The following is a 13,309-nucleotide window of genomic DNA, read 5'->3' as shown; positions in this document are numbered from 1 at the left end:
TCAACGAAGGATAAAAAGAGTTTTTGAAAATAAAAATTTCTTTTTTTGAAAAATCATATTGTACCAATTTTATTATTTAGAGAAACATACATAAAATATTAGTTATGCTACGTATTAGATACATTATTAGAAATCCAAAAGTATATCAATTACTCCTTACACAACTTTCGACTCCACTAGCATTAGAACTCAAATAAACTGTAGTATTTTCGGGTATAAACATAAAAGAATTACGCGTCAGTTGTTCAAGAGGATTATCAGTGAGATTCAACTTTAAAATCACATCTTCCTGCTTCAGAGATAAATCTTCCAACATTTTGAATTTATTATTTTCTAAATTCAAATTCTTCAGCATTCTTAAATTTTTCGACCAATTTTCAGGTAAATTTGCAAGTTGATTATTACCGAGAGTGAGACTTTGTAAATTGACGAGTGTTAGAAATGTATTGGCTTCAACTTTAAAAATTCTGTTTCCATCTAGACGGAGTACAATTAAATGTGGCATCAGAGAAAAAGTGTCTGGACGCAAAGAATTAATTCTATTCCATCGTAATGAGAATCTCTTTAAATATGAAGTTGAATTTACAACTGGAATCTCACTAATTTCATTGTTATCTAAATTCAAGTATTCCAACGAAATGCATTTTTCGAAAATTACTCTACTGAATTTAGTAATTTCATTATTTTTTAGATCTAAAATTTTTAATTTTTCACATTCTTGTAAAGATTCTTCAGTGAATTCATATAATTTATTATGTGCTGCGTACAGTTCGACTAGTTTTTTTGTTCCTATTAAGGCCAATTTCCAAACTTGATTGTAATTAAAGGAGAGAAATTCGAGTGCTGGTAGATTAACTTGCACAGACAGCAGATTATTATTATTTAAATTAATATACTTTACAGCTGTATATCCACCTGCAATGGGGTTGTTGAAGAGTACAATTGAATTATTATTTAAATATAAATGTGTTAATTTGGAAAAATTATCTTCATGAAAAACTAGTCCTTCTAATTTTACTAATAAAATGTCATTGTTCCTCAGATAGAGTTTTTCAAGAGAGGGGTAATATCCGCGTAAAGTTATTTCTTTAGCAAAACCATCATTTAAATTATAGGCACTATCTAAAATAAGTATCTTCAAATTTTGTAAATTCCCTTCAATCAACAAATCATCTTCTTCAATTGAATTGTTGGCAAGATTTAAATAAGTTAAATTTGGCATTTTGTCAAAAGCTGTGGATGATACTTTTGTTATGCCTTTGTTATTAATTTTCAAACATGAAAGTAATGTATTTGTGAGAAAATTTTCTTCGAGTTTAGTTATGGTAGTTTTGGAAAAATTTAAAACTATTTGCTCATCTTTGCAGAGTTGAAATTCTTCGTTCGCAGTTTCATGATTATTTAGTTCATTATTCTTGAGTAAACAATCATTCGCTGACGATCCGTTAATGATGAAAATTTTTATTAGCAAACACCAAAGAATTGTCCTCATCGCCATTTATTCTAGAAAAAATATTTTTTTTATAAAATAAATTGTTATTGTAATTGTTATTGTAATTCTTATTAAAATTTTTATTTTTATTAAAGTTAATAAAAATTGTTTATTTTTAACAAAACTTTTATAAAATAAATTGTTATTAATCAATCTTTTATGTTCGAGAAATAATAATTATTAATGATGGAAAATAAACTTTGGAGTAAACCAATTTTTCAAAATTAATTGTCCGAATACTTTCGTTTATTTTCCTTCATCTATAATAAATTGTTAATAAATTTTTTCAAATTGTTATTTTTAATAAAAATTTAAAAAATTAAATTGTTATCCACATTTTTCTTGAAATTGTGATTAAAATTGTTGTTAAAAATTGTTATTTTTAACACAAATTTTATAGAATAAATTGTTATTGCAATTGTTATTTTTAACACAAATTTTATAGAATAAATTGTTATTACAATTGTTATTTTTAACACAAATTTTATAGAATAAATTGTTATTACAATTGTTATTTTTAACATAAATTTTATAGAATAAATTGTTATTACAATTGTTATTGAAATTGTTTTTAAAGTAATTAATATTGTTATTTTAAGTTAAACTTTTATAAAAAAAATTTTTATTGTAATTGTAATTGAAATTTTTTTCAAATTGTCATTTTTGACAAAAATTTTATAAAATAAAATGTTATTACGTTTGTTATTGAAATCGTGATTGGAACTGTTGTTAAAATTAAGATTAAAATTGTTATTTTCAACAAAATATTTATAGAATAAATTGTTATCAACATTTTTATTGAAATTGTTATTAAAGTATTATATACAAAATGGTTATTATAAATGGGAAAAAAAATGTTATTTTTAACAAAAATTTTATAGAATAAATTTTATTAACATTTTAATTAAAAAATATTAATTGACATTGAAATTGTCGTTAAAATTTTATTAAAATTTTTATTTTTAACAAAAATTTTACAAAATAAAATGTTATTAAGTTTGGTATTGAAATTGTTGTTAAAATTTATATTCAAGTCGTCATTTTTAGGAACAATTTTATAAAATAAAATGTTAATAACTCTGTTATTGAAATTCTGATTAAAATTGTTTTTACAATTAACATTAAAATTATTATTTTCAAAAAAATTTAGAATAAATTGTTATTATCATTTTTATTGAAATAGTTTTTAAAATTGATATTAAAATTGTTATTTAATTATTATATAAAATAGTTATTATCATTGGTAACAAAATTGTTAGTTTTAACAAAAATTTTTATAGAATAAATTGTTACCAATATTTTTATTAAAATAATGTGTATAAGATTGTTATTAAAATTGATGTTTAAAATTTTTATTAAAATTGATATTTAAATTGTTATTGAAATGGTTATTTTTAACAAATATTTCAGAAAAAAATTATTATTGAAATTGTTATTAAAAGTATTATTACTGTTGTTACTAAAATTGTTATTTTTAACAAAAATTTTATAAAACAAAATGTTATCAACTCTGTTATTGAAATTATAATTGAAATTTTTTTATAATTGATATTAAAATTTTACTTAATTATTATAAAAAATGGTTATTTTAATTGGTAACAAAATTGTTATTTTTAACAAAAAATTTTTAGAATATATCGTAACTTTTTTATTGAAATTATGATAAAGATTGTTATTAAAATAGATTTTAATATTTTTATTAAAATTGACATTTAAATTGTTATTGAAATTGTTATTTTCAACAAAAAATTTTATAACATAATTTGTTAATATACTTGATATTGAAATTGTTGTTAAAATTTGTATTAAAATTGTTATTTTCAACAAATATTTTAACAAAATTTTAACTTTTAACAAAAATTTTATAAAATAAAATGTTATTAAGTTTGTTATTGAAATTGTTGTTAAAATTGATATTAAAATTGTTATGTTCAAAAAAATTTTTATAGAATTAAATTGTTATTAACATTTTTATTGAAATTGTTGTTAAATTATTATACAAAATGGTTATTATAATTGGTAACAAAATTGTTATTTTCAATAAAAATTTTATAGAATAAATGTTATTAAAATTTTCATTTAATTATGGTTAAGATTGTTATTAAAATATATTTTTAAATTTTTACTGAAATCGATATTAAAATTATTATTGAAATTGTTGCTTTTAACAAAAGTTTTATAAATAATTTTTTAATAAACTTGATATTGAAATTGTTGTTAAAATGTTTATTTAAATTGTTATTTTTAATTATTTTGTAACACAACTTTTACTAAATAAATTTTTATTACAATCCTTATTAAAATTGATATTTAAAGAAAAAAAATTATAAAAATAAATTGTTATTAAAATTGATATTGTTTAGAAAAAATTTATAAATTGTAAATTATTATTAAAATTGTTATTATAATTCTCATTAAAATTTTTATTTCTAACAAGAATTTCTTACCTTCTTATACAAGAATGCTGAACAAATTTGAAATCTTCAGTAATAATCGCTTTTAATTACAGAACACAATTTTGAAAATTTTTCCTAATTTATATAGTTTAACAAAAGAAAGGAATGTGTAAATGAAATTGATAAGTTTTTATAATTTCGAAACAATTTTTATTGAAACTCAGTTAAAAATATACGCAGTTCATTTTAATTCAATATTGACATTTTACAATATTTACCAATCTGAATAATTCACTATTCTCTGTATTATAAATTTAGAACTAAAATCTAAACAAAATAATAATTTCCAAAAAAAATTCCTTCTCTTTCCCAATCATAAGATGATACGTTAAAAAATAATTCCCCCTCAAAAAGAAAAATTCTTAAAATACACTTTTACAAATTGTACGCATTAAAAAAATACAATCTTTATTCTATTGTTAAAAAATATTTTTTATTCAGAAAATCCATATTAAAAAATCGGCCCAACGTGAATAGTCAATTCAGATGATAAGTTTAGTGGTACAATCCTTATACTCATTATATTATTGTTTCTTAAATGTAAATCTTCCAAATTTTTCAATTCCAACTGGTTTTCTAAATTAAGTGCATCCATTGATGAAAAAGAATTAGAATTTAAATTTAAATATCGTAAACTATTCAAATTAGCAAACCAATTTATTGGCAGAATTTGCAGTTGATTTTCAGCTAAATCCAAAATTCGTAAATTTGGTAAATTTAAGGTAAAGTCGAGCTTAGTGATTTTATTTCCCCTGAGTGATAAAATTTGTAAATTTGTAAATTTTTCGAAAGTATCGGAAGTTATTTCGCTAATGTTACAATAACTTAGGGAAAGTACTTTTAAATCTGGAAATTTAGCAAGATTTTCAGGTACTGAATAAAGTGGATTGTGACTTAATGACAGATTTTTTAATGATGGTAGTAGATCATATGTTAATGATAATCTATTTAATTTATTATGAGAAACATCTAGTGTTGTTAAAAATTTTAAAGGATATGTAAGAAGACAAACTGAGCCTAAATCATATAAATTACAATTTTTCAATGATAATACACGAAGTTTGCTATTTTCATTAGAAAAAAGACAAATTTCATTCGGTCCGTAACCATTCTCAAAATATAAATGTGTGAGGTTACTGAGATTTATTACTGTTACAAAACTATAAAGATTATTTTTTTCCATCTGTACATATTCTAAAGCAGAATTATATATAGAATAATCACTATGTTTTATTTTATTATCAGAGAGAAATAATTTTTTAAGTCTCAGATTTTCGGATAAAAGTTTCCTCCAAGAATTTATTTCAGTTAAATTATTATTTCGTAGATAAAGATTTTCTAAATTCTCGAGAAAAAATTTTGGTTTTAAAATTTTTTTATCATTATTGTTGCCGGAATTAGTGTCGAGTACTAGAGTCTTTAAATTTTTGTGATTATTTATAAAATCTAATTTATTTATGTCCAGTGAATTTCTTGATAAATTTAGGTAGAGTAAATTTTCGAAATTTTGAGAATGAAACACTTCCTTTGATATATTACTAATTTCGTTTCCTGCAAGATTAAGGCACTGAATATTTTGAAAATTTTCAAAATTTTTTCTTCTTAAATTACGAATTCCCATTTGAGACATGTCGATAGTTTTTTTCCCGCAAAGCTTTTCAAATTCTTCTTCTTCAGTTTCTTCTGCTGGCAGAACATTTACAATATCGTCTGGCTCATTTGGATTCAAAGAAATTTTCTCCCCCTTCTCTGATTTTGCCAAATTTACATAAGCAATGAGCAGCAAAATTAGCAGATAATTCTTCATCTAAAAATTATATTTTAAAATTATTGAATTTTTATATTTTAATTTCACAATTACAATTAATTTAAAATTGTCTTTTATTACAATATGTTTATTGTAAAAACATAAAAAATAATAAAAAAAAAAAATTGAAATGTTTCGAAAATATGTTTAAAATTGAATTGAAAATAATGAAATATTTTTGAAAAATTTATTTAAAATTGATTTGAAAATTATTAAATTTTTTTAAATTACTTTATAAAAATCGTTTTGAAAATATAATTGAATTTTCACGATAACATATTTATTAAAAGTGTATTAAAAGAATTAAATGTCAGCAAAAAATTTTATTAAAATAATTGAAAAGATTTGAATTGTTTCGAAAAATTTTATTAAAACTGAATAATATTGAATGAATTTGAATTATTTTATTAAAATCGTGTTGAAAAGATTTGAATTTCTGCGAAGAATTTTATTAAAATTTTTGAAAAAAATTGGATTTTTTCGAAAAATTTTTTTAAAATTGAATTAAAAATAATTCAATTCTTTTGAATTATTTAATTATTATTTATTATTTATTATTATTATTATTATTATTATTATTATTATTATTATTATTATTATTATTATTATTATTATTATTATTTTATTAAAATTTTAAAAAATTGTTGAATTCATTCATGAAATTTTATTATAAAATTTAATTGAATGTAAACGTATTCTTTCGATTTTAATTTTATTAAAATTCTTAAAAATAATTGAAAAGTTATGAAAAATTTTATTAATTTTTTGAAAATTTTTATATTATCTCAAAGAATTTTATCAAAACTTTTAATAGTAATTCAATTCTTGCAAAGAACTTTTATTACTTTTGAACCTAATTGAATTCTTGTTAAAGATTTTAATGGAATTTTTTGAAAATAATTGATTTTTTAAAAGAATTTTAAAAAAAAATTTGAAAATAATTAAACATTTTTGAGTAATTTAATTAAATTTGTGACCAGAATTTTTAATAAAATTTTGAAAAAAATCGAATTCTTTCATAGAAGATGATCAAAAAATTATAATTCGAAAAATTTTTTTTAAAACTTTTTCAAAATTTTCGAATTGAATTTAATTCTTTAGAAGAATTTTATGAAAACTTTATAAATAAAAATGAATTCTTTCCATTAAAATTTGAAGTAAAATTATATTAAAAATAATTGAATTCCTATGACAAAATTTTATTATAAACTTTTGTTGAAAATATTTAAATTATTTCTAGGAATTTTATTAAATTTTTTAAAAATAATTAGATGCTTTCGATTAATTTTATTAAAAATTGTGTTTATTGGAAAGAATTTAATTTCAATAAAAGAATTCATAAAAAGTTTTGGAAAATAATTGAATTCTTGTGAAGAGATTTATTAAAATTCTTAAAAATAATAATTAAATTAAAATATTTTCAAAAATAATTGAATTCCTGCGAAGAATTATTATTATTTTTGAAAATAATTGAATTTTTTCAAGTAATCATTGAATTAAATGTGTATAAAAAATAATCTGAATTCCTGCGAAGAATTATTATTTATGAAAATAATTGAAATCTTACGAAGAAATTTGTTGGAAAACAATTTTTTTTGGACTTAAAAATCTGAAAGCAAATTATGAGAAAAAATATTTCTTACCATTTTAACTATAATCGCACACAATAGACACAATTTGAAATTAAAAACAATTGTTTTATGCTTTTTATTAGATAAAATGTATCAAAGAATGAATCATAGATAAGTTTTTAAGTAACTGATAAAAAAAAGTCCAGATGCGATAAAAATTCTATTTCGATTATTTATTTTTTGTAATTAAACTTGAAATATAAAAATTAAATTGGAATGTTAAAATTTTCTAATTTTCTTTTTAAATTTTTCTAAAACTTACAATTTTGCTCTCTCTCTCTCTCTCTCTCTCTCTCTCTCTCTCTCTCTCTTAAGAAAAAAAAATGTCAAAGATTATTAAATTATATTTGAAAAAAAAGGGAAAATGTTTGAGGTGGGAGTAATAATTTTTTATAATAAATATGTAAATTATTTTTTTTTTATTTTTTTCCTTTTTGACAAATTTTATTTTTAAAAATCTCAATTTTTTTTAGAAGAATTTCTCACATTCTTATATAAATGCTGAAAAAATTTGAAATCTTTAATAATAATCGCTTTCAGCTACAAAATACAATTTGAAAATTTATATAGTTTAATGAAAATAAAACAATATGTAAATGAAATTGATAATTGATAATTGTTATAATAATTGTTTTTATAATTTTTATAAATTATTAATTCCTCACTGAAATTCTATATTACAAAATCGGTCCAACGTGAATAGTCAATTCAGATGATAAGTTGAATGGTACAATCATTAAACTAATTATATTATTATTTCTTAAATGTAAATCTTCCAGTAGTGAATTTTTTTCCAAATTAAGAGCATTCACTGATAGAAAATAATTCGAATTTAAATTTAAATATCGCAAATTATTCAAATTAAAAGACCAATATTGTGGTAGAGTGCGAAGTTGATTTTCAGCTAAATCTAAAATTCGTAAATAAGTCATTGATGAGAATGAATAATTATCAAAGTTACTAATTTTATTTCCCCTGAGTGATAAAATTTCTAAACGTGTAAATTTTTTGAAAGTATCGGAAGTTATTTTCGAAATGTTACAGTAACTTAGGGAAAGTACTTTTAAATTTGGTAACGTAGCAAGATTTTCTGGCACTGAAGAAAGTGGATTGTGACTTAATGATAAATTTTGTAATGATGGTAGAAGATTATTTTTTATTGATTTTGCATTTAGCTGATTATGAGAGAGATCTAATGTTGTTAAAAATTTAAATGGTTTTGAAGTAAAGAAAAAAGAACAAGATTCCAAATCCGTTAAATAACAATTTTTTAGTGATAATACACGAAGATTACTGTATTCATTACGAAAAAGACAAATTTTATTCTGTCCGTAACCATTTTCAAAATATAAATGTGTAAGACTATTGAGTTTTATTAATGTTGCTAAACTTTGGAGATCATTGTTTTCCACGTGTATATATTTTAACGCGGAATTAATTACATTACCATAATTATTGAAATTAAATATTTTATTGTTAGTGAGAAATAATTTTCTAAGTCGCGAATTTGATGATAAAAGAGAATCTAAAGAATTTATTTCAGATAAATTATTATTTCGTAAATAGAGATTTTCTAAATTCTTCAGAGAAAATTTTGGTTTAAAAATTTTATTATTATTATTATTATTATTATTATTATTATTATTATTATTATTATTATTATTATTGCCAGAACTAGTGTCAAGAACTAGAGTTTTCAAATTTTTGTGATTATTTATAAAATCTAAATTATTTACGTCCAGTGAATTGGTTGATAAATTTAAGTAGATTAAATTTTCGAAATTTTGAGAATGAAACACTTCTTCTGATATATTTTTAATTTCGTTTCCTTCGAGATTAAGACACTGAATATTTGGAATATTTTCAAAAGTTCTTGTTTTTAAATTACGAATTCCAGTTTGAGACATGTCGATAGTTTTATTTCCACAAATTTTTTCTAATTCTTCTTCTTCATTTTCTTCTGTTGGTAGAACATTTACAATATCGTCTAGTTCATTTATATTAAAAGTAATTTGTTGTCTCTTCTCTGATTTTGACAAATTTACATAAACAATGAGCAGGAAAATTATCAGATAATTCTTCATCTAAAAATTATATTTTAAAATTATTAAATTTTCATATTTCTATTTCATAATTGTAATTAATTTAAAATTGTGTTGTATTACAATAAAAATCAAATGAACATAAAGAGAAATTGCAATTTAAAATAGTAAGTGCAATACGCTAGAAAAAAAAAAATTATTTTCAATATAATTTTTTATAGAATTGTATTAAAATCTTTGGAAAAAATTTAATTGTTTTGAAGAATTGTACTTATTTAATTTTTTTCTAAAATTCATTCATGTAATTTAGTTTAAATTGTTTTCAAAGTAATTGAATTTTTTTTTTTTAATTTTTTTAAAGTTAAATTAAAAATAATTGAATTTTTTTGAATTATTTTATTAAAATCGTGATAAAAATAATTAATTTTTCACGATAATATTTATTAAAATTGTATTAAAAGAATTGGATTTTTGCAAGCAATTTTATTAAAATTTTTGAAAATAATTGAATTTTTCGAAATTTTTTTTTTAAAGTTGAATTGAAAATAATTGAATTTCTTCAAATTATTTTATTAAAATCGTGTTGAAAATAATTATATTTTGACCTTAACATTTATTGAAATTGTATAAAAAGAATTGAATTCCTGCAAAGAATTTTATTAAAATTTTTTGTAATAATTAAATTCTTGCAAAAAACTTTTATTACTTTTGAACCTAATTGAATTCTTGTAAAGGATTTTAATAAAATTTTTGAGAAAATATTTGATTTTTTTAAAGAATTTTATAAAAATTTTTGAAAATAATGAAACATTTTCGAGTAATTTAATTAATTTTGTCACCAGTATTTTATTAAAATTATAAAAATTAAAAAAAAAATTATTAAAAATTGAATTCTTTTAAAAATTTTTTCAAATTTTGTCAAAATTTTTAATGATAACTGAGTTATTTCCAAGAATTTTATTATTACTTTTTGAAAATTCTTGAATTTAATTTAATTCATACGAAGAGTTTTATAAAAGATTTGCAAAATAAATTGAATTCTTTCAATTAAAATTTAAAGTAAAATTATATTAAAAATAATTGAATTCCTATGACAAAATTTTATTATAAACTTTTGTTGAAAATATTTAAATTATTTCTAGGAATTTTATTAAATTTTTTGAAAATAATTAAATGCTTTTGATTTTATTAAAAATTGTGTTTAAATTGTGTTTTCGAAATAATTGAATTTTTGTAAAAGAATATATAAAAAGTTTTAAAAATAATTCAATTCTTGTGAAGAAATTTATTAAAATTCTTAAAAATAAGTGAATTTTACGAAAAATCTTATTGATTTAATTTTATTGAATTTTTTTTTCTTTTTTTTAAATAATCTGAAAGAAAAATTATGAAAAAAAATATTTCTTACCATTTCGTTATTCCTGAATAAAAATGACTTTTTTTAACTATAGTCACACGCAATCAACACAATTTAAAATTAAAAACAATTGTTTTATGCTTTTTCTTCGATAAAATGTATCAAAGAATGAATCATAGATAAGTTTTTAAATAACTGATGAAATGTTCAGATGCGATAAAAATTCTATTTCGATTATTGATTTTTTGTGATTGAACTTGAAATATAATTAAATTAAATTAGTAAAATTTTCTTTTTCTAAACTAAAATTTTTCAATTTTGCCCCTTTTTAAAGGAAGGAAAAAAAATTTCCAATTTTTAGTCAAAGATTGTTAAAGTATATTTGAAAAAAGGGAAAAATTTTGAGGAGGGATTAATAATTTTTAAAAATAATTTTATCTAAATAACAATGTTTTCGATTTATTATTTATTTTCTTTTTAACGAACTTTATTTTTGAAAATCTTTTTTTTGACAATTTCAATTTACTGAAAATTAAAAATAGAATCTTTTTTTAAGATTTATTTTTAAAAAATCTTTTCCTTTAATTTTACTCAATCGGTGCAACGTGAATAGTCAAATTAAATGGTAAATAATTTAATTCCCGAATAGTGAGACTACAAAATTTATTATTCCTCAAATGTAAATTTTTCAAACTCGTATTATTATATTTCACTGAAGTTGCATTCAATGAGAGAAAATTATTAAAATTCAAATTCAAATAATTCAAGGAATAAAATTGTCCAAACCAATTTATCGGCAGGATGTTTAATTGATTTTTCGCCAAATCCAATGTGTGCAAATAATTCAATCCAGAGAGGGAATTTCTGTGAAGATGACTAATTTTATTTCCCCTCAATGACAAAATTTGCAAATTTTCACTAAATCTAAATGCATTTGCCGCTATTTTTGATATATTATTGTAACTCAATGACAAAACTCTCAGCGATGGATTTGGAATATTTCTCGGTATTTCGTTAATTGAATTGAAACTTAGGGATAAATTTTGCAAAAAAGAAAAAATTTGGCTCCTCTCAATGGATTCGGTGGTCAATTCATTGTGGGAAAGATCCAAAGTTGTTAAATTTGTCAAAACAGTAAAAGTTGTGCATAAATTAAGTTCTCTTAGTTTGCAATTTTTCATCGATATCACATTGACATTGCTGTGACTCAGACAGAATTGGGTTCGTAAATTATCATCAAAATACAATTGCCTCAGGGTTTTAATATTCAGTAGAAGTTGTTGAAAATTTGAATTTCTATTCCCCTCGATGTAAATATGCGACAATGATGAATTGACATTAGAGGAATTATTAATATAATCGTCGATGAAGACATTTTCATTATTGGTGAGATATAATTTTTCAAGTCGTGGGAAATTTGTCACAAGATTCGAATAAGAAATTCTGTTGTATAAACGATTTTTTCGGAGATAGAGATTTTTTAAATTTGGTAATGTGAAAGAGGGCGTGAAACGAATAATATTTCTTGAATTGCCATCTAATATTAGTGTTGTCAAATTTTTCAGTCCGTTGAGAAATTCCAAGTGATTTATGTCGAGGATATTGTTCGCCAAATTGAGATGAAGTAAATTGGTCAAATGTTGAGAATCAAAAATTGTTGATGGAAGATTACGAATTTCATTGCCCTCGAGATTGAGGCAATAAATAAATCTTGGATTGTTGAAATTATTTGGTGATAGGTTTCGAATTCCTGTTCTTGATAGGTTTAGGGTATAGTAATCATCACCACATTCGAAGTCGAAATTTTCTTCTTCGGGTAAAATTTTTATTATATCGTCTGCTTCGGTTGCGTTGAAGGAAATTGTTGCTTTTGATTCTATTTTCAGCCATAATGTTGTGAGAGTGATGAGGAAAAATTGTAGTTTCATTTCTGAAGCAAAATTTGTTTTTGTTAATTTTTTTTTATTATTTTTTTTCTTAATTAATTTAAAGAAAACAGTAACAATGATTTTTTTAAAATTTGCTCACTTTTAAAATTTTTTGACATCAACTTAAATTTTTTTTCAGATGCAACAAAAAAGATTCGTGATCACACAAAGTAATTTTCACGACTAACTGTATTTGTCACTCCGAGTAATATCGAATAGAAACTAAAAATTATTAAATACACTTTTTATTCTGTTGTTAGATAACTAGATAGTGTTACAAGTAATAGTAAAAGAAAAATTTAATAAAAACGATAATCGTCAACAATAATTATAAAACAATGTTTATCATATACTCCACAAAAAGAATCGACAAATCAAAATTGATAAAATTTTCTGAAAAATCATATTCTTGATAATCAAAGGTACTTTCTCGAATCAATGAATATTCGACTTCCCAGTAAATATATCTATTTCAAAAAATTTTATTAAATCCTTGGAAACAATTCAATTACATTTATAAATAGTAAAATTATTATTTATTATTAGAGAAAGTATGTTTCTAATCAAATTCTATGAACTCACTTATAAGATCTTTA

The 13,309-nt window shown here is 20.5% G+C and overlaps 3 protein-coding genes across 5 annotated transcripts; all 3 read right to left on the bottom strand.

The window, feature by feature from the left end:
- Positions 1–119: 119 nt before the first annotated feature.
- LOC122511793 (leucine-rich repeats and immunoglobulin-like domains protein 3) lies at positions 120–4,237 on the bottom strand. Its single transcript, XM_043627277.1, has 2 exons — positions 3,940–4,237; positions 120–1,503 (listed from the first exon to the last, which is right to left on the bottom strand). The coding sequence occupies exon 2, from the start codon at positions 1,496–1,498 to the stop codon at positions 146–148; it is 1,353 nt and encodes a 450-aa protein (XP_043483212.1). The 5' UTR covers positions 1,499–1,503; positions 3,940–4,237; the 3' UTR covers positions 120–145.
- Positions 4,238–4,355: 118 nt separating this feature from the next.
- Positions 4,356–11,168, bottom strand: LOC122511790 (probable serine/threonine-protein kinase DDB_G0278509). 3 transcript variants are annotated; one of them, XM_043627273.1, is made up of 2 exons: positions 10,837–11,168; positions 4,356–5,755 (listed from the first exon to the last, which is right to left on the bottom strand). In XM_043627273.1, the coding sequence occupies exons 1-2, from the start codon at positions 10,837–10,839 to the stop codon at positions 4,400–4,402; spliced, it is 1,359 nt and encodes a 452-aa protein (XP_043483208.1). In that variant the 5' UTR covers positions 10,840–11,168; the 3' UTR covers positions 4,356–4,399. The 3 variants fall into 3 exon arrangements, with proteins under 3 accessions (XP_043483208.1, XP_043483209.1, XP_043483207.1); XM_043627274.1 differs by lacking the exon at positions 10,837–11,168 and adding an exon at positions 7,399–7,497; XM_043627272.1 differs by lacking the exon at positions 4,356–5,755 and adding an exon at positions 7,821–9,470 and having other exon boundaries at positions 10,837–11,136.
- Positions 11,169–11,277: 109 nt separating this feature from the next.
- LOC122511792 (toll-like receptor 13) lies at positions 11,278–12,973 on the bottom strand. Its single transcript, XM_043627275.1, has 2 exons — positions 12,814–12,973; positions 11,278–12,715 (listed from the first exon to the last, which is right to left on the bottom strand). Exons 1-2 carry the CDS (start codon positions 12,830–12,832, stop codon positions 11,373–11,375), a joined length of 1,362 nt encoding a protein of 453 aa, XP_043483210.1. The 5' UTR covers positions 12,833–12,973; the 3' UTR covers positions 11,278–11,372.
- Between the last annotated feature and the right edge of the window lie 336 nt (positions 12,974–13,309).

The sequence above is a fragment of the Leptopilina heterotoma genome, unplaced genomic scaffold (assembly GCF_015476425.1).
Source record: "Leptopilina heterotoma isolate Lh14 unplaced genomic scaffold, ASM1547642v1 Lhet_90, whole genome shotgun sequence".
Lineage (NCBI taxonomy): Eukaryota > Metazoa > Arthropoda > Insecta > Hymenoptera > Figitidae > Leptopilina > Leptopilina heterotoma.
This window is presented reverse-complemented; position numbering and strand designations above follow the sequence as displayed.

Bases quoted from the DNA above. Each gene is read 5' to 3' on its own strand.
- LOC122511793 (XM_043627277.1), bottom strand. From the start codon at position 1,498: ATGGCGATGAGGACAATTCTTTGGTGTTTGCTAATAAAAATTTTCATC.